The sequence below is a fragment of the Myotis nattereri genome (assembly GCF_964212035.1).
Source record: "Myotis nattereri genome assembly, chromosome: 4".
Lineage (NCBI taxonomy): Eukaryota > Metazoa > Chordata > Mammalia > Chiroptera > Vespertilionidae > Myotis > Myotis nattereri.
In genome coordinates, this window is record NC_138079.1 from 90301495 (window position 1) to 90327376 (window position 25882).

The window sequence follows — 25882 nt, forward strand, 5'->3', positions numbered from 1 at the left end:
TCCAAATTGCTGGCCTACTGAGCTGGAGTGGTTCCAAGCGGGGAGGCCACCTTGTGCGGCAACGCCCTGTTGATTCTCTTCTGCTTGCTTCCTTTGTTCGCGGCAGAAATGGGCTCAGGCAGTGTGTCCGGAAGCACACTCAGCGATCTTGCAGGTAGGCCAGGGCACCTGGATAGAGCCCCCACCCACCCTTTAGAGACAGAGGGGAACATAAACAATGACCTGCAGTCCCCGGAGAGCCCTCGCAGCTGTCCAGCCTTCTCTGTATGTCTCTCTCTTTTCGTTATGCAGAAAGTGGTCTTGTGTAGAAGTGACCTCTTTGCAGGCTCCTCTGCTGGGTAGTTTAGGGAATCCAGCTGGATCCAGGCAGGCACTTGGCTCCTGGGGCGCTGGCTGGTGTGGCTGGAGTGGTTCCTGGCCTTCCTGCCAGGTGCCAGTGGTGACACCTGCTGTTCCCGGCTGCTCCCTTGCTCAGAGGCAGTGGCTCTGGGCGATGTAGCTGGTAACTGCTGGGGTGATCTTGCAGATAGGCCAAGGCCCAGATCAGAGCTCCACCAGCCACAAGGAAGTGGAGGGGAATGTAAACACCCGCTGCTCCAGCTCAGAGAGTCCCCGCAGGGCTTCCCTAGCTTCCGGGCCATCTCTACTCGTCTCTTTACCTTGTTAGTCAGGAACTGCTCATGGTCAGCATACCCGTGTATTTGAGTTTGCTCATGGGAGAGGGGAGTTCAGCATCCTTCGCTGATGCCATCTGGTATATTTCTACCCTTGCAACCAAGAGATTATGACCAACATAATTCAGGGCTAGTGAATAAATGAGTTAGGTTAGTGTTTGCGAGAATACAGTGGCAGAAATATGGTGTGTATGTTGTAAGTTTGTTAATTACATGTATTTTCAAGAAAAGATGAATGCAAATACTATGACACCAAAGAGAACATAACCCAACAACTGAGGAAAGTAATAAAATATCCAGGAATTGGCTGATGGTCAGAAAATAAAATGTAAATGACAGCAAGAACTACCAGTGAGCTATAGAGGTTCTTGTCGCCAACACCTACTCCCTCGCCCCCACCGCCCACACACGGAGGTCCCTCCCACATGACAGGCACCCATATCGGACACACACCAGCCACAGAAAGTAGAGCGCAAGGAAGACTTGCAGAGGGGCCGACCAGACCATGTTAATGTATGTGGTCAGGTCCATGAACCTCTGGGCGTCCACAGACATGAGGTTGACGATCTCCCCGACCGTGGAGGACTTTCTGGCAGAATTGGTGATCACCAGGGCCTGCGGGACAAAGGAGAGGGAAGGGTGAGTGTGGCAGATGAGGAGGAGCCTGTACACTGCCTGCAGGCCCTGGTGAAAGAAGGAGGCTGTTCAAGAGTGGACAGGCCACCGCTCTTTCCTCCTCCCCTGCTGACTTACCTGCCTTCCCAGCTCGTCCGTCTCAGCATGAAGCCCCCACTCGTATGGATGCACTCACTGCCTCCCTATCTGAGGCAGTGGAAGGGACCTCGGACGTTGCCTAAACCTGGACTTTGCATCCTTTTTTGTGTACACACGCCTTACCCGGGAAGTTTATTACCATGCAGGCTCTGATTCAGGACTGGCCAGGACCTGAGACTGCATTTCTAACAGGCTCCCAGCTGATGCTGGCTCTGCTCATCCCCAAACACACTGGGGGACCAAGGTCTAGGCCAGGGTTTCTCATGTTGGCACTTCAGACATCAAGGCTGGGTCGTGCTTGGTGGGGCTGTCCTGTGCAATACAGGATGTTTAGCAGCATCCCTGGCCTCTCCCCACTAGATGCCCGCACCCTCAGGTCTGACAACCGAAAACATCTCCCGACATGGACAAACATCACCTGGAGGGACAAAACACCCTGGTGTTCAGACATGGCCTCACACTGTGATCTGGGACTTTGAGGAATAATGATGCCTGGGTCCCACCTAAGAGATCCTGCTTTGCTTTCTTGGGGCGTAACCGCCCTGGCATCAGGAATGTGTGAAGCTCGCTAAATGAGTCTGACTTGCAGACAGGGCTGGGAACCAATGATCTAGGCCATTCTTCCTATCTGCTAGACCAGGGGTGGGCAACCCCTGGCACGCGTGCCAAACATGGCACGCCAGTAACTTTTGCTGGCACGCAAAACCCTCTCTTATAATCTTCCATTTACAATTGTGAATCTTTGTTCTCAGTGATAAATTTTGTTAAGTCTCATAATAGGAGTAGCCTGATGGATGAAAGTAGTAGCTCGTGCATATCTCTGAAGGTCACGAAATATACACCTGATGTAAAATCTCTGTCATCAGTGATGCAGCAGCAAAAAGTCCCACTGATAATATCAAACGGAGTCATAAAGTTTTCTGTTGGACTATCAGTGTGCATGTATACATTAAAAAATAAATGTATTTTTCATCATCATGTACTGTGTTTTTGTTGCTCGAATGAATTTTATTATTTCCTCAAGATTCTTCACATCCGTACACCTTAAGAGATATCAAGTAGGCGTAACATGTTCTCAAAAAATTAGGGTTGGCATGCAGAAGAATTTTGAGCCAGAGATTTTGCTGGTTTTGGCACGCACTCACAAAAAGGTTGCCCACCCCTGTGCTAGACAGTCTCTTCCCAGCCCAGGGGCCCAAGCAGTGTCCTTGCCCCGGAGGTCAAGGAGAGAGTGACCAAGAAGGTAATGCAGCTCCTTTAAAGCCTGCTAAGTACCCTATCAGCCAGGGGAGGGGCCCTCTGCTCAGTTCAAATGGAGAGTTAGAACAAGCTCAAACAAGACTATGAATAGCAGAGCTAGGATTTGAACTTGGATTTCCCCAAATCAAGTGCCACCTGAGAAATTCCGTCTCCCATGGCTGCCATGGGGGCTCAAGGACTCCTCCAGGCTCACCCCTGACACCTGCTTTGCTGAGGCCTAATGCAGAACTGCCAACCGTGCCGTCCGCAGTCACTGAGGCCACCCCGGAGCCACTGCTCCAGGAGCTGGGCTGCAATCCCCATGGTGGTCCCAGAGGACCCAGCCAAGTCCCTACAGGTTCTGGGGCCGCAGCAGATGTCAAAGTCAGCCCACGTGCTCCCAAGCTGGCCTCACCCACCTTCCGGTAGACGGCACCGATGACGGCGGTCTTGACCCTCATGCCGCTGACGAAGCAGATGTGGAAGTACTGGTGCAGCATGAGGGTCTGGAAGCAGGCGCTGAGGAACAGGACCGTGGTGTAGAAGTAGCCCTGCCAGTCCGGGGCCTTCTTGTCGTTCACAAAGTTGATGAGCAACCTGCGAAGGCACAAGGACAGAGCCCAGAATGATGCGCACGTGTGGGGAAAAAGTCCTTCGGCTTCAGCATTTTGATTTTCCCCCAAGCCGGGCGAGGAGAGCATTAGTACTTCAATTTTTTAAAAAATATACTTTATTGATTTTTTACAGAGAGGAAGGGAGAGGGATAGAGAGCTAGAAACATTGATGAGAGAGAAAATCAATCAGCTAGCTGCCTCCTGCACGCCCCCCACTGGGGATGTGCCCGCAACCAAGGTACATGCCCTTGACGGGAATCGAACCTGGGACCCTTCAGTCCACAAGCTGACGCTCTATCCACTGAGCCAAACCGGTTAGGGCAGTACTTCAATTTTATAGGTTGAAAACCAAATCCCCAGTGGTGATCTGACTGGACAGCAGCTCAGGTATGACAAGGTGCCTCAGGCTTCCTGCACTGACTGCTCCAGCTCATCACCTGCGAGTCACCCACAGGTGACCAAATAGAGAGCATAAGGGGACAGAGCAGGGAGGGCTAGAGAACAAATGTGTGGCCCGAGAGAGAGAGAGAGAGAGAGAGAGAGAGAGAGAGAGAGAGAGAGAAGAAGAAGAAGAAGAAGAAGGAGGAGGAGGAGGAGGAGGAGGAGGAGGAGGAGGAGGAGGAGGAGAGAGGTAAACACAGAGCAGAGAGAGGTGACCTCCTTTCTGACTTTCTGGTTTGAGTTGCAGTTTTCATGGGATCTGGTGCTCGTCACTGCCCAAGACAGTCCTCTCTCTTCCCCCATTTTGGCTTCAGGGGAACCTAGTAAGTAGTTTCTGTTACTTGCAATCAAAGTGGCCTTAATTGAGATGCTATTAAAGACAAGCGCCAAGAAAAGAAGGTAGACGGAGAGACTGGGCTATAAAAACCCCCTGGAGCATGCCCCTGGCCCTAAGGTGCCCTCTGACCGTACGGGAGCGTTAGAAGGATGCGAAGAGTCGCCCAGCTGGGAAGGAAGGGGTCTTACTTCAAGATCTCCGGGCCGATAAACATCATAAGGTCGTGCAGGAGCTTGTAGACGAAGCTCATGAGGAAGTAGGGCCCGAAGGTCTTGTACAGCACCTTGAACAGGGACGGCTCCCGCACCTTCTGGGGGGCCCTGACAATCAGAGCCTCGGCCTCCTCGTTCACATCCACCTTGGAGCCCCCTTTGGGCTTGGCGGGATCCTTGGAGGAGTACACGATCTTCACCGGCTGCCTGGAACACAAGGAGTGTGGAGCCATTGTGGGGTCTGCCAGAGGCTGCGCCCACCGGCGCCAGGGCGGCCAGAGAGCCCCACCCTTTGGGAGGCTCGGCCAGAGAACCCCAGTCATCGCAAAGGCAGCTTATTAGCACGGTGGCTGTGAACACGGACTCAGGATCCTGGCTCGGCCACTGGCCAGCTGTGTGGCTGAGGCAAATCCTTAGTTTCCTTGTCTGTAAAATGCAGATTAAAGGAGGACCTGTCTCCTAGGGCTGCTGTGAAAATGAAATGAGTTAATATGCGTGAAGGGCACAGCAAAGTGCCAGCCCCAGATTCAGTGCAATTGCTATCAGAATCCCAGCTGGCTTCTTTGTAGAAACTGACAAGCTAATACTAACATGTATATGGAATCTCAAGGGACCAAGAATAGCCAAAACAATCTTGAAAAAGTCAGAGGATTCATACTTCCCGATTTCAAAACTTACTATAGAACAACCATAATTAAGGCAGACCTAAGGATAATCATACATAGATCAATGGAACAGAAGTGAAATCCAGAAATAAACCCGAATGACTTTTGACAAGGGTTGCAAGACCATTCGATGGGAAAAGAATAGTCTTTTCAATAAATGGTGCTGTAAAACCAGTTATTACAGACAAAAGAATGAAGCTGATCGCTTATTTCAGATCATATAAAAAATTAACTTGAAATGGGTTAGAGACCTAAACATAGAGCTAACACTATAGAAATCTTAGAAGGTAACATAAGGGTCAATTTTCATGACTTCAGATTTAGCAATGGATTCTTAGATATAACACCAAAAGCACAAGCAACAAAAGAAAAAATAAACTGAACTTCATCAAAATAAAAAATAGTACTTCAAAAGACACCATCAAGAAACTGAATCCTCACACAGTCCTTGAGAAGTAGATTTCATTAGGGAGGGGGGAAGTGAAAAGACAACCCATGGAATGGGAGAAAATATTTGCAAATCAAAAATCTGATAAAGGCCCTGGCCAGTTTTGCTCAGTGATTAGAACATAGGCATGTGCGGACCGAAGGGTCACAGATTCGATTCCGGTCAAGGGCACGTACCTTGGTTGCAGGTTTCCCAGACCCAGTAGGGGTGTGTGTGGAAGGCAACCAATCCATGTGTCTCTTTCATGTTGATGTTTCTCTCTCTTCCCCCTTCCTTCCTCCCTTCCACTCAATCTGAAAATCAATGGGAAAAATATCCTCGGGTGAGAATTTTTTTAAAAGTCCGACTTGTAACTACAGCACATAACGAATTCTTCCAACTCACTAAGAAAAAGACAAGCCAATTTTTTAAAAAAGGGGCAAAGAGCATATGCAAATTGCCAGTGAGCATACGGAATGTTGCTTAACATCATCAGTCATCGGGGAAATGCAACCCCAAACCACTGTGAGGTGTTACTTCACAGCCAGGAGGATGGCTATCATGAGAAAGCCAGATAAGACAGTGTTTGCAAGGATGTGCAAAAATCGGCACCTTCATACCTGCCCCTGTGGAGTCCTCTCTCATTCGGAAGAGGACACTGCAGAAATGGTGGAGCATCACGTGCAAGATTCGGCCCCAGGACATGCTGTGGCTTTCACCTTGTCTTCTCTTAGGTCATTCGCTCTGGACAAAGCCAACTGCCATGTTGCGAGGGCACTCAATGAGCCCTCTGGAAAGGCCCCCATGGTGAGACCTCGCCAGCACTAACCTGCCAACCATGGGCAACCTGGAGCAGGTCCTGTGGCCCTAGCTGAGCCTGCAGAGGACTGCGGCCCTGGTTGCTGACTGCAGCCTCATGAGAGACCCTGAGCCAGAACCACCCAGCTAGGCCGCTCCTGGGTCCCTGGCTCAGATAGTGAATGGACTTTGTTCTTTTCAGCTGCTGGGTTTGGGGGTAATTTGCTCTGCAGCCGCAGATACACCCCCCAGCTCCCATCCACCAAAATGCAGTGAAAACAACATCCTCAAATGGCTAAGCCTGGACTCCAAGCTTCATTCCCACCCAACCCTAACATTTACAACTTACAAACTTCTTCCACAGCATGAGTTCGCTGAATAGCATTTGATTTCAGGGGACTCTTTTTTTTTCTGAATTGATCTTTTTCCCCCCAGAACATTTTGTTTGCTTTTGTTGCTATATTTTATTTTTTTAAGTCTTTATTGTTGAAAGTATTAAGTATGTCCTTTTTCCCCCTCCCATTGACCCCTTCTAGTCCAACCCCGCTTCGTGCCCCAGGCCTTCACCACCCTATTGTCGGTGTCCATGGGTTATGCATATATGCATACAAGTTCTTTAGTTGACCTCTTCATTTCAGGGGACTCTTGCTTGTCACATCTATGCCACATCTGCCCATCTGGACCATGAGAAACTGCCCCCTGGAGACCACAGCCTTCCCACCTGCCTTGGCCGTGTCCCACTCCGAACTGTGGGCCTCAGTCTAGGCTCTGTCAAGTCCTGGTCTTTCTCCTCTGTGCTCCCTGCCCCAGGAAAGGACCCGAAACATGGGACTCATCCCGGACCCCACCCCCCTCAGTCTCCTAGATCTGAGCAGGCCTGTGTCCTGTCCGTTCCACATCTGGGATGTATGTAGTCATCTGTCCACTCTTTCCATTTCCACAGCCTCCACCCGAGCAAGTGACCACTGCCAGGACCGCCTCGCCACCCCCATTTCCTCCCGTTCTTGTTCCCTTACAACCAACTCCCTGTACAGCAGCCAGTGGGACCATCCTAAAAACTCATCTTTCTCCTCCACTGACGCCTTCCCGCTGCACCCAGAGTAAAAGTGAACTCTGTGTGAAGCTGCACAGCTTCCTGTGGCTGCTGTAACAAGCTACCACCCACACGGTGGCTTACACAGCACAGACTTATCAGCTCATACTCCTGGAGGTTGGAGACCCAAGTGGGCACACAGGGCTTTGTTGCTCTGGAGGCTCTCGGGAGAACCAGCTTCCCTGCCTGTCCAGCTTCTAGAAACCACCTACAGTCCCAGCTCGAAGCCCCTTCCTCTGCCTTCAAAACCAGCAGCATAGCATCCCCTCCACCCTCTGACCTCCTGTGTCCCTCTTGTAAGGACATGTGATTATTTGGCCCACGTGTCTCCCCATTTCAAAATCCTCCACTCAATCCCACCCGCCCAGTCCCTCTGCGATAGGAGGTGACATAGTCACAGGTTCTGGGGATCAGGATGTGGACATCTTTGGGGAAGAGGAACATTATTGCACGGGCCACAGAGGATTATTTGTGCTCCGCGTTGTCCGTGTGACCACGTAAGGTCCTCCCTTGCCCACTTTGCTGACTTTCCCAGGTTTCTGGCTGGGTTTGGTATTTCTTTCAGCACACATGCCTTCTTGGCCAGGAGAAGGCGGCCAGAAGAGAGGAAGGGAGTGGCTCAGCCCTCCCCCATTCATTCTCTGCACCACTTCCCAAGCTGGATCCTGGCCCTGCGCCTGTGTGGCCTGGCTAACCCAGGGCTGTTTTCTGTGGCTGGGAGACGGGCTGCCAAAGGAATAGGAGGAGGTTTTGCGCAGGCAGAAAGGAGGACGGCTCAGGCCTGGGGGAAGAGGTCAAGAACAGTGGAAAGGGTCAGATAAGGCCTGGTCAGGAAAAAATAATGCACAGTGACAAGGGTCCTGTGAGGAAGGTACTCAGGGAAGGAGGAATTGAGCAGGAGGAGAATGGAAAGTTAAAGGGGAAGGTCTGAATCGGGAGAAAACTGCCTGGAATAGGGGAACAGAAACAGGTGAGGGAGCTGGAAACTGGGAAGAAAAAGGGACTTGCAGACTGGACAGGATTTCCACGTCACTCATCTATGAATGGACTGAATACAACCCCCCCCGGGCCAAACGTTGGGAGGGCCCGACCATCAAGTAGCTCGTGAGGGAAATGGGTCTTCACAGCCTGTGGGAGCAGCACCTGCAGGCTAAAGGAACAGGCCCAGCTGGGGAGGCGAAGGGGGCTCCAGGCACAGGGAACAGGGTGATCAAGGCCTGGGACTAAGGGTTTTGAAAAGAGCTGGGACACCTCTTCCAGGAAGCACAGAGACTCAAGATAGCCAGGGCGGGTGGGAGAGCAGGCAGAAGGGCCTTGGACCCACCAAGCAGCATTGAGGAGCTATGGATGGCTTCATCTGTCGTTGGTTAAATAAGGTCTTCCATCTTTTGGCAAAGGTGAAATCTCACACTTAAAATGGTCTTAGCCTGGTTAAAATTCCACATTTCTGGATATACTCTGAGCGTGATCTTGGACCCATAATACCCAATGTAACACAGAAGGGCAGACTTGATCTGCGATCACGGAGAAAGGATCTTACCAACTTGAGGCACGTTTCCTCCACCACCACCACCACCACCACCTCTCAATGAGCCCCTCCTGTGAAAGCACAGCCTTGCACGATTTAAACGCCACAAGTGCAAATGATTCAAGATATTCTTTCTTTCTATGTTATCTTTTTTGTGTGTGTATGTGCTTTTCCTTCCTCAAAAAACACAGGCTTCGAAGCCTGTGTTTTGCAAATTTGCATTCTCTGATGGTCCTACTGACTGAGCCAGACCGACCTTCTGTGAGGCACAGAACAATCCCAAACGAAGAGCCCGGCGGGCATCCCTGCAGGTGGAAGGCCTAGAACTACCTAAGTCTAGAATCCAATGCCATCTTCCGACATAAATCCATACAGAGTGTGCATTTTCTTTTTTGCAAGTTTAAATATGCCTCAATTTTATTATTATTATTATTTTTAGGAATGCAATGACTGTGCAAATTAGGGAAAGACACTATTTGGTTAGAAACTTTGCCAAGCGTTGGTGACCACTTAGCAAACTCCTGGTCTGTGAGGGTGCGGGTGGATCAGGTCTCCAGAACCACACACCAGTCAGCTGATCTGTTGCAGACAAGTCTCCCCTTAGGAGCCAGCAGCGACTCCTTGGTTATATTCTACTGCACGCCTGAGCATTTGCACACTGAAACATGTGTCGTTTATTGTAAGTCCCTCATCTTTTAGTTTTCCCTTAAGGTCTAGTGAGAGCATTGGCATTATGGTGATTTTTAAAACTGGATATGAGGGGCTTGGTTTTTATCTATATTTTCCCTTAAAGCTGAGGAATAGAGTGAAGAAATAAAATGGAGTCACGAGAGTTGAACAGCTAAATTCCTAAAAACAAGGAAGTTGAGGCCTGAGGAAACAATTCCATTCCTGTTTGAACTATCCTGGGGACTTATCCATTGAGGCAGTTAGACATGAGCAGAGCAAGGACGATGGGCCGGGTACAGAAGGTCACCAGGGTGGAAAGCCACGGATGCCGAACGAAGGACAATTATAAGATGGGACCTTGCCCCGGGTGACCTTACCGATTGGAGCATATCGCCATCATGTGTCATGAGGTTTGGACCCCCTGACCTTTCCTCCCTCGAGATAACACCGAGGCCTCAGTTATATTTCAGCTGCAGGCCCAGAAAAGCAAAAGCAGACAAGCTATGCCACAGCTGACCTCAGGGCCAGCTGCACTGAATAATGACCCCTGACCTGGCTGACCTCAGGACCAGCTGCATTGAATAATGACCCCTGACCTGGCCGACCTCAGGACCAGCTGCACTAAATAATGACCCTGCCCTGGCCGACCTCAGGGCCAGCTGCACTGAATAATGACCCCTGCCCTGGCTGACCTCAGGACCAGCTGCACTGAATAATGACCCCTGACCTGGCTGACCTCAGGACCAGCTGCATTGAATAATGACCCCTGACCTGGCTGACCTCAGGACCAGCTGCATTAAATAATGACCCCTGACCTGGCTGACCTCAGGACTAGCTGCACTGAATAATGACCCTGCCCTGGCTGACCTCAGGACCAGCTGCACTGAATAATGACCCCTGACCTGGCCGACCTCAGGACCAGCTGCATTAAATAATGACCCCTGACCTGGCTGACCTCAGGACCAGCTGCACTGAATAATGACCCCTGCCCTGGCCGACCTCAGGGCCAGCTTCATTGAATAATGACCCTCTGCCCTGTCACCAAGTAATCAATCAGTGGCGACCCTGACCCTGAAAGGACACACCTGGAAATCCCCGGGACCTCTCCTAAAATCTCCACCCTCAAAACCCTTAGGAGAGCACCCAGGAGCATGCCTGTGCCTTTCTCCTCCCCAGCTCCCTCCTCTTCCCCCGAGGTGTGTCACCTTTACCTTCCTCACGTGTAAGCTCCACGGGCCCTTCCTTTACCTCTATAACTTGTTTTCTACACTCAATTCTTCTACTTCTATGATTTTCCAAATAAATGTTCTCTGACAGTTTGAGTCTTGACTCTGAATTCTTTCCTAACCAGACCTCAAGAACCGAGGCTGCTGAATCCAGGTCCGGTCTGACCCCCCCGTGTCAATACCTGGATATACATCAGACCTCCAGGTAACCCTCTCATCACCCGTGAAGGACTAAGGAAGAACGTTCACATATCCAGACCACCTGACGTCCAGGATCCAGACCAGCCGTCATATACAGCAGTGGTCGCCAACCGGTGGTCCGTGAGGTCCGAAAGGTTGGCGACCACTGCTCTAGAGGATTCCCATCTCGGACCAATCCAGAGGCTAAGAGGGCAGGACTGACACTTCTCAAGAATGTACTGTTTACTATCAGGACTCTTAGCTTTTCTTTCTTCTTGAAACCGAGGGTCCTTATGACTTGTATAAAATTTAGTTTTAAACCCTAGCACTAGAAATCCTATCTCTTTCTTCTCTGTACCCCTCAGAGACCTAGCCTCCCTCCCCCATAATCAGCAACCCCTGACACAGCAGAAGACAGTAGCCCAGACCTGACTAATGATCACAAGGCCCGACCCTCTGGCAGGCTCAAGATAACATCCTGCTTGGACTCAGCTATGTTTCAGCTCCCCTGGCGTCTTTCCCGGCAGACCAGACCGAGGCACTCTGCAGAAGACTTCAGAACTGTCCTCAAGACCTGAAGGAGTGATCTGTTATCCTTACCTCCCCTTGGAGCGACCAGCCCCCAGCAGGACCCCACACCCCCTAACCTGCGATGTCTGGTGATTCTGTCCTCCATAATCTGAACCTACAGGCCTTCGGCAGTCTGGTCTCAAGCATTTGCTTCCCATCTGGCCAATTCAGTATTAAACTATTTTTCTTTCTATACTGAGAACTCCTGCTCATGCATTTCTTTGGATCAGTGTGTGCAGGCCGACGGACTCAGAAACATTGGGGTCCCGGTAACACACTCTTGGGTCTTGCCTAGCTGTGCTCCTGGTTTGCCGATCCTAAAACCCTTAAATAAACCTTTATCATTTATTTCTAGCCAAAGCCTCCAGACTCTTTTTGAGCTCATTTGACAAATCCAGTAAAGGAGCTGTGACAAAAGCTTTGTCTTCAAGGGGACGACGAGTCTGAAGGGCTGAGAACCACTGCTTAACACGCATATTTGGGAGAGCTGTGTTTTCTTTTGCTTTTTATTTGTTATTTGCTATTTGCATTCCTTTGTGAACCAGAGACAATTAAGTAAAACGGTCACCCTTTCTTTAAACACTACCTTTTAACATACAGCTTTATTGGGGTGTCACTGATATACAATCAACTGCACATAGTTAAAGTGTACAATGTGACGAGCTTTGACACATGTATACACCTGTGAATCCACCAGGGAAGGAAAGATAAAGAACACACCCATCATCCCCAAAGGTCCCCATCCACCTCTCTGCCTCTCCCCGATCCTGGCAACCACTGATCTCATTTCTACTCTACAATGGGTTCCATTTTCTACAATTACATATAATGGAATCACCCAGTATGCACTCTTCTCAGACTCTATTCACTCGGCATAATTATTTTGAGATATTTCCGTGTTGTCAAGTGTATCAAGAGATAATCCCTTTGTATTGTTCAGATGCATTCTTTTATGGCTACACCATGTTTTGTATGTCTGTTCCCTTGTCAGTGGATGTTTGGGTGGCTTCCAGCTTTGGCCCTCGCACACAAAGCTGCTCTACAAGTCTTTTATGAACACGTCTCCAGTTATCTTGGGTTATACACCTAGAAGGAGAATGGCTGGTGGTACAATAATTGTTAACTTTTTTAAAAACAGCCAAACTCTTTTCCCGAGTCACTGAAGTTTTTATAGTCATGCCAGCAGGAACCACAGTCCACCATGGCCTTCACCTACAGGAGGACAAGAGTCCAAGAGAAATTTCCATTCCATTCTGTTAAACTCAAAACCATTTGATAGAAACCAATGAAGCACTGCATTTTAAAAGGTGGGGACGGGGTGGGGGAGAGGGGAGGAAGCAGCTCAGACCTGACTTTTGAGAGGAGTCACCCAAGACTAAAGAGAGGAGTGAGAGGGGCTGGGATGTCGAGACCAGAGGCCACGAAGCCAAGCCAGACCCCCTGCCCGGCTGCCACTGCCTGCTCCCCAAAAGGCCCTGGACACCCAGCAGCCGAGCCAGCACAGGCTACACTGGTCTCCAGCTAACTAAAGAGGCCTCACTGCAAGAGGCCACACCCCGAAATTCCTAGAACAGGACTCTCCTCTCACCCCCACCACATCCGTCCGTCCGTCCATCTGTCCATCCGTCCACAGGGGTGACACATGCTAGATCTGGCTCACGCCTCTGGGAACAGAGCAAGTGACCTACACGCCAGTGTCCCGACCGAGGCAGCGAACTCCCAAGCTGAGACCCCCTAAAGGCCAAGGTGCCGATGGAGCCAGCACCCTGCGGGTGGCCCACCTTCGAGCCCGATGAGCCAGTTCTCAGCAGTTCTCCCAGGGAGGATGCAAGCGCCCAGCCTGGCGAGCAAGATGAGTGAACACGGCCTCACAACAGTGCCTGCCAGGGTCTTCACAGGGCTTATCCAATGACAGACAACTTATCGGTGATGTTTCTCTTGCTCAATTCTCAGAAAGCCCTCTGCCTAGGAAACAAAGGCTCCCGAGCAAAAAAGGGACTCAGGCAACTCTGAGGCCCCAGGATCTCCCCGTGATCCCCCTTCCCCAGGGCAGCCCCAGGGTGGTTATAGAGCAGAACTCACCGGGGCCACTGCCCTACCTGAAACCTCTTCCTTCTCCCGCATGTGGGGCCAGACCCTAACTCCCTCCCACGGCCCGGAGACCCTGCAAACACTTCTCCTGCTTCATCTCCTCCCGGTGGAGGAAGGGGTGAGCGCTGGTCCCAGAGTGGGTCTGGCTGCTCCGGTGGCAAGAGGACTCGCACTTACTTTCTGGATTTGGCACATTCCTTCTTCCAGTTCTTGACCAAAACGGGCACAACTTGTTCCGACATGTCCTCCTTATTCAGGGACCAGAGGTCAGCGCTCTCCAGGGGCTGCCGGTAGCCCCGGACTATCAACCTGGGCAGGAACACAAGGAGGAGGCGATGAGAGTGGAGGAGAAGTGGAGGAGAATGGCCCTCGCTGCACACGCCGGCCACCGCCACCTCACGGCAGCCCCCCGCACCAAAGGCAGCTGAGCGACGGGGACAATCTGAATGTGGACGGCCACGTGGGTACATTGAATAATTATTGCTAAATTCTGTCAGGTCACCCAGGAAAAATGGCCTCATTGTTTAGAGATACATACAGAATATTTAGGAGGGAAATACCAGGATGGCTCCAATGTACTTAAGAAAATGTTAAGGCTAAGATGGCAAAGCATTAAGAACTGTTAAATCTGGGTGGTGAGTTTTAGTGAGGTTTATTGAACTAGTCTTTTTACATGTGTGAACACTTTCATAATAAAAAGTAAACCTGCCGAAACCGGTTTGGCTCGGTGGATAGAGCGTCGGCCTGTGGACTGAAGGGTCCCAGGTTCGATTCCGGTCAAGGGCATGTACCTGGGTTGCAGGCACATCCCCAGTGGGAGGTGTGCAGGAGGCAGCTGATCGATGTTTCTCTCTCATCGATGTTTCTAGCTCTCTATCTCTCTCCCTTCCTCTCTGTAAAAAATCAATAAAATATATTAAAAAAAAAAAAAAAGTAAACCTAATAGTTATTTTGAAAGAATTTCCAACTTTCAGAAAAATCACATGAATTGTACACAGAATTCCTATCTGCCCTTCACCTCGTTCCCCAGTTTGCTATATCATTTCTGTCTCTATAAACGCACTGTCCGAACACGTTCTTTTCTGAACCGTCTCAAAGCAGGTTGCAGACTCTAAACACTTTACCCCTAAATATCATCCGTCCCCCTAACAAAAAGGACATGTTCTTATATAACCAGAGAACAATCATCAAACTCAGAAATACCAGCACGGATGGCACAGCCCACAGTCCATATTTAAATTATACTAACTGTCCCTTGCCCGGCTAGTGTGGTTCAGTGGTTGAGCATCGACCTAGGAACCAAGAGGTCAGAGGTTCGATTCCCAGTCAGGGCACATGCCTGGTTGCGGACTCAATCCCCAGTAGGGGGCATGCAGGAGGCAGCTGATTGGTGATGTTTCTCTCTCATTGATGTTTCTCTCTCTCTCCCCCCTCCTCTCTCTCTCTCTAAAAATCAATAAAAACGTATTAAAAATTTTAAATTATACTAACTGTCCCAATGGTGTTCTTTAACAATAATTTGAAAAATAATTAGGTCTGAAAAATATTTAATTTTTTAAAACAAATTTTGTAAAAACTTTATAAAGACAAGGAACAATGCTGATCAGGGAGGATAAAAGGTTTAAAAAATCCCCGGGAAGATGCTGACAATGTGGGGGAGAGGGAGGAATGTGGAAAAAAAAAACCCGAACACACACACCAAAAAAAGCAGAAGAGGGCTTATCAGACTGTTGACTATGGTTGCCTTCTGGTGCTTTCTGTTGTTAATCTATGCATGTTTCTCTTACCCACATTTCCTATGTTGCATGTATATTATGTTCCTGATTGTGAAGGGTTTGAAACAATGGCAATAATAGTAATTATTCCTAATGTTAAAAATACCCAAACCCAAAGCTAAGACAAGAGCATGCAGCTTCTAACTGCCCCAGGCCAAGCCGTCCACAAGGGTTCAAGTGACTGTGGGGACAAGGTCAGTGTCTCTGAGACCCATGTCCAGGGCAGAAACACTCAGGGCACAGCTATGCCATACACCCTCCCCCACCCCCCCACCCCCGCCAAATCCTCTCTTACCCCCACCCTGGGCAGGAGGGCCAGGCCTTACCCCGTGATCCACCAGAAGGTGATTCTGGAAAGGAAGGACGCGCCAGATTCCGGGCAAGGATTCTAGAGGAGAGAAACACAGGGTGGGGAGGACGAATGATTCCCTGTCTCATGTATGATAGCACTTGGAAGCCCACTCTTCCTCCCAGAGGACCAGCAGCCACTCTCACGCCACTAATTTGCACCCTGAAAGGATGCCCCTCCTGAGCCTTAAATAAACCCATGGCAGCTCTCCCAGTTTCACCCAGCAAATATTTCTGAGTGTCCACTAAGTGCAAAGATGGGACAGTGCCTTATCTTGTATCCCCACAGCAACCCAATGCGCGTGGTGCTACTGCTGTCCCCACTTCACTCCATGCGTTCTTTCATTCGTTCATTCATTCAACAAGTATTTTCTGAGCATCTACTGTGTGCCTAGCACCAAGTACACAAATCTCAACAAACAGACATAAGCCCTCTGATACACCACGGTGGTAGTAGTAATGAGAATAACAACAACATCACCTGCTAGCATTCTCTACTAGCTATAGCTCTATTCTGAGCTCTTTACACAAATTATCTCAATCAATCGTCATAACCTCCTAATGAAGTAGGTAAACGCATCAGCCTCATTGTATAATAGAGAAACTGAGGGGCCCAGGGGTGAAATGACTGGCCCAGGGTCCCCAGTGGGAAGTGGCAGAAACAGGATGTGAGCTCCAGTCAGGCCCTAGAGAGAGACATTAATAAATGATCCCGTGGACAAATACAAAACTGCAACTGCGATGGGGATCACAGCCTAAAGGTATGTCAGTGGGATCACTGGTATTGTCCTGGGCTCACAATAACTAAGAGAGCCGACAGGGGCGGAGGCCTGAGCCCGTAAGGAGGTCAGGGAAAGGGCTCCTGAGGAAGATGTGCAAGGTGAGGTCTGAAGATTGAGTGCAGGACAATGAAGTAAAGGGGAGCGGCAAGGCGGTTCCGCAGTGAGAATAGTATGTGCAAAGGCCTGGTGGTATATGACAGCATAACCCCTCCAGGGACTAAGACAGGGTGTGGGCAGTCTGCGCTGGAGGCCACGCACGGAATTTGGGTCTTCATCCGAAAGGCTATGGGAACATGGACAGATTCTCAGCAGGCTCTCAAAGAACCTCTATCCCAAAGGCACAGAGATGAGCTCCAGTTCAACAACACGCAGACAAGGGAAGGGACAGCAGCATGGAGCCTCTGGGATGACACACACGGGCCGGCTTTCACTGCTGAAACATTCAGGTCTAAATTCTGAACTACCAGCTTGAGTGAAGGGGTCACCGTGCAGCGATGAGCTCTTCGGCTGAGGATGGTGCTCAAGGTTCCAGCATTTTTCAAAGATGAGGCACTGAGAGACCCCCTGGACCCAGCAGTTTTCCATCGGGGCTGGGCGCACTTTTAGAAACACCATACCTGGGCCCCCCACCCCCCCTAGATTCTGATTAAGCCGGTTTGGGGTGGAACCAGGGCATCTGAGTCTTTGTTTTTTGCTCCCACAGGCTCCCTGGCAAAGTGGCTGGGCAGGAAATGTACACGATAAGCCTATAACGCCGTGTAACACCCAACACCAAGGAAACTAAAGCTGAGTAGTATTGCTAAAAGGCCTCGGGAGCAATCAGGCGTGGCTCCCACTAGCCCACAAAGGGACAGTCTGAGCTGCCAGAAGGACAGTAAACGAAATGAACTGAAACACATCCCATGTTTAAATACACAAGTTCATACTGACACTGGAAAACACACACACAAAACCACTTCTTGATGTCACCAATAAAAGATGCTAGTGAACCAAGTCGTTCTGAACACAGAAAACAGGTAGGAAACAAGCATTTCCCCCGCCTTTGCTAACCTACACCAGAGGGGGACCAAAGAGATGAGGGGAAGTGTCTTTGCATAGAAAGAGTCCAGCTCATAAGTGACAGAATGATATGATGTAAGAAAGTGCACCAGGTTGCAACCACAATAGAATATGGAAATATTTGATGACATTAAAGATAATAGTCGTAGTGTTTAAAATCATATTCTTTTAGATACTATCATTGGGGCAAGTTGGGTAAAGGGTACACAGGAACTCTACAATTTTTGCAAGTTTTTGTGAGTCAAATTACTTCAAAATAAAAAGTTATTAAACATTTAAAATCCCTGCCCTGCCCAGTGTGGCTCAGTTGGTTGAGTATCATCCCATGCACTGAACGGTCACTGGTTCAATTCCCGCCAGTGCACATGCCCGGTTGTAGGCTCAATCCCCAGTCAGGATGCACGTGGGAGGTGGCCAATCAATGTTTCTCTCTCACATCAATATTTCTATCTCACATGGGTGTTTCGCACATTAAATGTTTCTCTCTCTCTAAAAGTTAATAAAAAATTTTTAAAAATATATTCTCGGGTGAGGATTAAAAACAATTTTTTTAAATTCCTTATCTTTCAGAGATACATACTGAAATCTTTACATGTGCGATGCAGGGTAGAATCCAGGGCAGTTCATTTTACTATGCTATCCACTTTTGTACATGTGAAAATTTCCATCAAGACAAACTTCCCCAGTGATTCAAACACACATCCTGGGCTGAGAACCACCAGACTCCACTCTGGAGCCACAAGGCCTGGGGAAGTTCCCAGCCCTGGCAGCCACAGATTCACCCAGCTGCTCAGGGTCCCAAACCAGACCAAGGGTGGGGTCCTGGCACCAGTATATTTTTAATGAAATCAGTCGGATGCAGCTGGCCACGGACCTATATCCCAGACCAACCTGAAGCAGAGTAAGTTCCCACTGTGGAGCCAGACAGAACTAGGTTAAAATCCCAGACCTGCCATTTTCTAGCTGAATGACCTAGGGCAAGTCCTTTCACCTCAAAGCCTCAGTTTTTGCATCTGGGAAATGGGAGCAGTTTGTCCTACTGCTCAGCCTACCTCACAGGACTACAAGGAAGAACAAGTCAAATGAGGTTCATGGGACTCTGTTATAAGCTAAATTCTTCCAACCTAAGGCAGCAATATTATTCCTGGAGGAGGTGGTGGTATTTGCTCTGTAGGCTGTTTTTTTCCGGAAGTGGGTGGATTAGGGAATCACCAACGCACCTCAAGTGTGGCCCAATTCCTACCCATTGTGAAAAGTTAAGCAGTGCTGGCAGAGAAGGGGTGGGGCAGAACTGACAATGACTCATTTATTTCTTGAGCAAATATTTAGGGAGGACCTGCCTATATGCCAGGAGGCAGCTAAGGGGAGGGGACAGAGCTAGGAAAGAGAGAACACCACATAAAAAGTCCCAACTGAGGGGAAAATGGGCAGGAAGCAAACCAAGACCTAAGTAAATATGTAACTACTAGAGGCCCGGTGCACGACATTCATGGATCCCTCAGCCTGGCCTGCGCCCTTTCGCAGTCCAGGAGCCCTGGGGGGCCGTCCGGCAGTTGGACATCCTTAGCACTGCAGCAGAGGTGGGAGACGCTCCTGCCACCACGGCTGTGCTAGCCAGCCGTCAGCCCGGCTTCTGGCATCAAGCGTCTGCCCCCTGGTGATCAGTGCGCATCATAGCTACCGGTGGTTCCCCCGTTCGGTCAATTTGCATATTACCCTTTTATTATATAGGGTAAACAATGAGAGCTGAAACAAAGGAAAAAAACAGGACGTCAGAGAGAGAAGGGGTGGCAGAACAGGGTGGCTGATGTGTAAGGCAACACAGAGCTAGGTAGTTAGAGGGTACGAATCCAGCTCTGCCACTCAGTAGCCACGGGACCTTGGACACGGTACTTGGTGGTGCTGAGATTGAATGAGATAAAGCATGTTAAGTACTTAGAACAGTACCTGGCACAGAGCAAAACTCAAGAAATGGTATCAGTAGTATTAGTGTAAGTAACAATAGTGAAAACAATAACATCACCTTCCATTTCCCGCAGGCCCGTCACACACGGACCCCTGAACCAGATGTTTTATATCCCGTCAGCGAACGAAGGCCCATGGGTGGCCGCTGGAGATGAAGTTGTACTGGGACACGGTGATTCCCACTCACGTACAAATGTCCGTGGCTGCTACAAGGACAGAGTTTAGCAGTTTTGACAGAGACCATGTGGTCTGCAAAGCCTCGATAGTTACTATCTGAACATGTCGGCTGACCCCTGCTCACACCAGACCTCATAACACCGTAGGACACAATGATTATTAAAGGGGAAACGAGAGCTCAATGACAGCCTTCTGCCTCCAAACCCAGTCTTCCTTCAGTCTTGGCATCAGCGTACAGGTGTTCAAGTTAAACCTTGCACAGAGAGGCCTGGCCAACGGGGCAGGTGGGGGCTGAAATGCACCCCGTGCCAGTTCGACAAGACCGTCAGGTCCTGTGCCAGGGAGGAGCTCCATCAGCTTAAAAGAAGCAGGGCCTGTCTCAGAGTCGCCCACCCAGGGGAGATGAGGCATCCTTTTCTAATTTGCACAGACGCAAGGGTGTTAGGCACATACCCACAGGACCCTCACAAAGGCTGGCCTTCTTTCAAACTCCGGCAACTCCAGCTGTGGGTCAAACACAAAGCAGCCTGTGGCCTGAACAACCTTGCACAGACGAGACCGTAAGAATGATGGCCCAGAGGGAAAACACTAATCCTCCCTCCAGCTCCTAAAAATCCCAACTCCTGTGAGAAAATTCGCCCTGCAAATTCCATGAGGCCGGCTTATTACCACGGACATTCCAGTTTCTAATGCGTACACTCCGAGAGCTTTGGCAGATTCGTCTCCCCAGCCCTCCTCCCTCCAAGGGATCCAAACACAGATTTTCAGATTACCGCAAGTCACGGTGGTCTGACACAGGGTCCCCATCACCAGCACAGAGAAGCAAATCTGTATCGACTGGGAACCACTTTCTGGACGTCCCTCTCTGAAAACAGACAACTGGAGTGCTTCAGCAGCCAAGAACTGATCATAATTTAAAAAGAAGAAGAAGAAAGGGGCTCATGGATGAGGATGCAGACAACAGACCATTCCACTGAAACCAAGCAGAATGTTCCGGTGTAATTCATTAAAAGCAGAGCTGCCAGCTTGGGGTTTCTGGCCTCTGACACTGAAATGGACTGACTCCTGACCCAGGACGGAGGCTTGTGAATGGGTGCCCCATTCATTTAGAAACGAGAGTAATTCACACAAGCCCTGGCAGAGGCAGGAGGAGAGAGCCTGATGTATGCAAACAGAGCTGCGTTCTTTGGCATCAACATCTGGCTCTGGCTGATTTGGCCAGAAACCATGGGGATTAAACCAATTTGATACAAGAGCCCCAGGCACTGGTTCTTTGAGAATTACTCACATCCATTACCTCTCACACAGTGCAGTTTGGGGACCTTTCCCAGGTCCCCACACATCTTTTCTGGTTTAGGATCTGCCTTTAGTTTGCTTATCTGCCGGTGACTCCCACTCTGCATTTCCTAAATGCCCAGGAGTAAGGGACGAGTAAGACAGGAGGATAGCTGAGAGAAGGAGTTTGTGAAATGTGGCCCCGTCACCAGCATCCACAGTGCCAGGGATTTTGTTAGAAATGCAAATACTGCCCAGTCAGTGTGGCTCAGTGGTTGATTCCCAGTCAGAGCACATGCCCGGGTTGCAGGCTCGATCCCCGGTAGGGGGCGTGCAGGAGACAGTCAATTGATGATTCTCATTGTTTTCTCTCTCTTCCTCTCTAAAATCAATAAAAACATATTTAAAAAAATAAATTTGACTATTGGGGCCCCATCCAGATCTACTGACTCAGAAGTTCTGGGTGTGGGGCCCAGAGATCTGTGTTTTAACAAGCCCTCCAGGTGATGCCACGCCTGCTCAGGTGTTGGAACCCAGAGGGAGGGCTCCGGATCCAGCCTCGTGGCTGAGGCAAGACACTTCACCACTCTGGTCCTCCATGTCCCCAGCGATGAAACAGGGGGAGCCCTAGCTGGCTTGGCTCAATGGATCGAGCGTCGGCCCATGGACTGAAGGGTCCGGGTTCAATTCCAGTCAAGGGCATATGCCTTAGTTGTAGGCACAAATCCCAGCCCTCGTCAGGACACATGCGGGAGGCAACCAATCGCTGTGTCTCTTTCACATCGATGTTCCTCTCTCTGTCTCTCCTCTCCCTTCCACACTTTCTTAAAAAGAAAAAAAGGAAAACTACCCTAGGACGTGGATTAACAACAAACAAAAACAGGGGGAGATTCATAATTCCGCCTCATTGGGTTGCTTCCAGGATCAATAAACTAATAAACAAAGACAGCACACCGGGCTGCTATCATTATTACTGGTTGGGACGATTGAAATGTCCAACAATAAAAGAGATGTGTTGCTATGTCTTGTAACACTGCTGATTTTTGTTGCCTCTCTTGCTTAGAGCTGTGCTAATCACCTCCCTGCTCAGGGCCAGTTTCTTCTTCCGTAACACCCACCGCATACACGACGCCCTTTCCCCATGACCTCAGCCGTCTCTTCCTGGATTTGATGCTCTAGGGCACGCAGGGTTACCGTCCAGTCAACCCTCCGCCCTACCTGCCTGGGTTCCGACAGTGGCTTCCTAAGTCTTCAGGGGGAGGGATCCTCTGAACGCCCCCAACCAGTGTGTCACTCCCCGACTGAAAAATCCCCCAGCAGGTCAGGATTCCAAGGCCTTATGGTGACACACTATTCCACCCCGATCTTTAACGCTCGGCTTCCGGGCCCGTCCTACCCGACCAAGCAGAACTCATGCAGTTCCCGCTCGCTTCCACGCTCCAGCACGTTGCCCGTCCCTTGCACATGCGGGCTCCTCCACCGGGAGCGCTTTCCTGTGCACCCTGCAGCCTTCAATGTCGCTGGTCTGGCAAGGCCTCTCCTTTCTCTGACTCAGGCGTCCGCTCCCCTGGATGCTGGCTGGCCTCAGAGCCCCCGTCCATCCTGCAGCTGCTGGCTTATTAGCCGGCTGCCCGCCTCCACCTCTCCTCGACGTCTGCTCATCTCTAGGGCCTCAGAGCCAGCTCAGCCCCTGGCACAATGCTGAATTACTAAATGACCAGAAGTGTAACGGAGAAAGGAATTTAAAATGGTGTTTACGATGCGCTTATAAACAGTCTGAACTCAGCAGCTGCCTCTGGGATGTGAGTGGTAGAGACAAACCGTGGAGGGGCAGGAGGGAACTTGCTGGAGTCCAGGTCATGCTCTATACCTTAAGAGAGGCTTCAGTTATTCATTTATCAAGAACTCACTGACTGGTAGTAAGACTCAGCAATGTCACTGTATGTAAATTTTACTTTCAGGGGAAAAAGCTATACACAGATAGTGAGCTCTAGCTAGTGACGTGCACGGTGAAGTGTCTGGGCGAAGAGTACTAATGTATTTCAAAGGAAGTTTCAGATATAAAAAAAATGATAATAATGGGTTGACTGGCTGGCTGGACAGCTATGTGATGAAACAAGTGTAGCAAAATGTGAACTGTGGATTCCAGTTGGTGGGCAGATGAGTTCTCCTCATGCGAGTCTTTCAGCCCCACTGTACGTGTGAAATGCGCATAGTAAAATGAGCTGAGAGGTTCTCAGCTGAGGTGCACCAGTGCACTCAACCATGCCCCCGAGATCTTGCTAAATGAGGCTGAGTCAGCCGGGCTCAGGAGGCATGAGAGGCTGCGTTTCCAACGAGCACCTGGGATGCCAATGCTGCTGGTCCGAGGATGCCACGCTGAGAAGTGAGGGCCTGCCACATGACCACGTCTGACCACGAAGTCCCCAACTGCAAATGGAAACCCCCTCCCCCAACCCTAAGCAGCAGCCTCAGAAAAGGAACCAGCAAGATAAAGGGAACAGAGGCCGGGGACAGGCAGGAACCTGGTCAGCCATGCTCAGCCGCCTGGAGGACAGGAGCAGCCCTGGCAGGAGACCAGGGCCAGAATAGACGTCTGAGTCACGCAAGGGGCCGGCCGGCGGGGTGACTCAGCAAGGACGGCCAGGGAAGCCAGGTGCTGCCGGCTCCCACCCAGGCCTCATCTGGCCCTGGCCAACCTCAGGGCTTGGCTGACTGTCCTCTCTGAGGACAGGCGACAGGAACTGCTGCTAGAAGCACAGGAGAGAGGCAGGGGTTGGCCTCTCCCCACTTTCAGGCTCCGCTGGCACCAGCTCTGAGGGAGACAGGCACAGAAGGTACCTAACTGTGTCCCCCCTTCTCGCATCCGGGGCAGGGAGGAGGGTGAGGTGAGTACCAGGTGGAGCCTCAACCCCTTTTCAAGATGAGGACACTGAGGTCCTGCAAGGAGGGGCGAGAGCCCCAAAAAGAAAAGTTCCCAATCTAAAGTCACGTGACCTGCTTCTCCGCCTTCATCTCAATTGTTTCCATGGTCATTTGTCTCCCGTCTGCCCAAGAGGCCAGAAGCTTCCTGAGGCAGGCGGCAGGTGCTCTTTCCCAAGATGGCCAGAGAGGACCTGCCGTCCCACGCAGTCGCACAGTGAGATCTGGCCACGCCCCCGTCTAGGGGTGGGTCTGTGTCCCCCCACCTTGCTGCCAGGCAGACTTCTGTGATTGGACAGAGGGGTGAAGGCCTGGGGAGAGGACGGGAGTGGGGAGCAGGGGTCAATGGGGGAAGGAGAGGGGGACATCTGTAATACTTTCAACGATAAAGATAAATTAAAAGAAAGAGATAGGACGGCAGGCGTGACACTGTGTGACTCTGGGACTGGATCATAAAAGGTGACGCAGCTTCTGCCTGGCTCCCTCTCCTGGAACACAGCGGCTACCACGCTGTGAGGACCCTGGCCGCTTGGGAGGCCACATGGAACAGCCACGCCTGGCCGGGGCTCCAGCCAGGAGCCGAGTTCACCACCAGACAAGTGAGAGAGGAAGTCAAACTCGAGCCCCTACAACCATCCAACTTGGAGAGTCCCCAAGTAAGACCCGCCAAGCCAAGCCCGGCCAACACCCACGACTGTGAGACACAATAAACTAAAGACAGGTTGGGTGTGATGGAATAACAGGTAACCAGCAGGGCATGAACCACATCTATTTCACACACTGCTGTGGCCCCAGAACTAAGCACATATATAGCGCATGCCTAAAAAATGTCTGTGCAAGGGACGAAGGGACCCAGGTGGGATGACAGCCCAGGGTCTGCCCAACAAAGGCCGCCTCAGCCATCAGATTTAGGGATAAGTTAGGTCGAACAGCCCACTTCTCTGAACTCCGATTCCTAACACAGACAAACAATGACTGGGGAGAAGAGTCGGGGTGTCCCGGCGCCCCGCAGCCCAGCCTCCAGCAGGAAGAGTGGCCATCTCCACCTGCCCAAAGATTTCTTTCTGCACATATAGGATTTCCCTCAAACTGAACATGCAAGGGGGCCCAGGGCGGCAGGTCAGGCCCCAGGCCCAGGCCCCTGCGAACACAGAACACAATGGGAGGAGGACATCAGTTCTGCGAGCCACCTCCCTGCACACGCCCAGGAAAACCTGGACGCAGTCCCCTCGGAGGAACCCAAGGTCTGCAGCCACCTAGGGGGTGTGGCTCGTTTGGTGCGACTCTCAGCTCCACAGAGCAGCCTGACAATTAATAAATGCTTCCAGATGGGGACACTGCACTGCCTTACATCCACACACACACATACAAACTCTGAGGACCAGCAGACACAATCGCCACAGACATCTGAGCCCTCCTTTGAGCCAGGCGTGGGCCAGGATCCAATGGGTGCTACAGGCATGGTTGCTGCCTTTGTGAACCTTGCACACACGCAAACACACATGTACAAGAACATACTAACACATGCATACACGCAAACACTCCAACATACATCTACATACAAAACATGAACATAAAAACACAAATATACACACATCTATAAACATGGACACACACATACATACACATATACGAACACATACATGCACACAAACACATTTGCATACACACACAATCTGTTAATTTCTCCAACTCAGTCCCTCCTTGAGCAGGAAAATCCAAGAATGGGGCCTTTCAGGACACAGGTTTCAGCCTCCTCCCATGTTGCTGCCCCACAAGTCCCTTCATCGCTGACAAAGGCAGCCCCAGCCTTTTGGTGAGGTCTAGGCCCCACCCAACAGAACCACTAGTACAGCAGCTGAAAACTGCTCCTGCTGCAATTTCTCCGGTTAAAGCTGACTAGCCACGAACAAAGCATCAGATAAAAGCCCCAAAGGCTTCCTGTCCCTCTCAGAATAAAATCCACACAGCTCATCTGGCCTACCTCTCAAATGCCACCCTCAGCCCTTGCCTGCCTCTGCTGCTCCAGCCATGCTGGCCT

The 25882-nt window shown here is 50.5% G+C and overlaps 1 protein-coding gene across 2 annotated transcripts in view; it reads right to left on the reverse strand.

Annotated features, from left to right (window-relative positions):
• The window catches only part of ABCC1 (ATP binding cassette subfamily C member 1 (ABCC1 blood group)), a gene marked incomplete at its 5' end in the record, with an annotated part of 143173 nt that overhangs the window by 66806 nt on the left and 50485 nt on the right, over positions 1 to 25882 (reverse strand). For both annotated transcript variants that reach the window (XM_081089064.1, XM_081089065.1), the window contains 5 exons: positions 1128 to 1289; positions 3107 to 3284; positions 4268 to 4498; positions 13716 to 13847; positions 15640 to 15701. In XM_081089064.1, coding sequence (XP_080945190.1) covers positions 1128 to 1289; positions 3107 to 3284; positions 4268 to 4498; positions 13716 to 13847; positions 15640 to 15701 — 765 coding nt within the window. The remainder of the gene's footprint in view (positions 1 to 1127; positions 1290 to 3106; positions 3285 to 4267; positions 4499 to 13715; positions 13848 to 15639; positions 15702 to 25882) is intronic.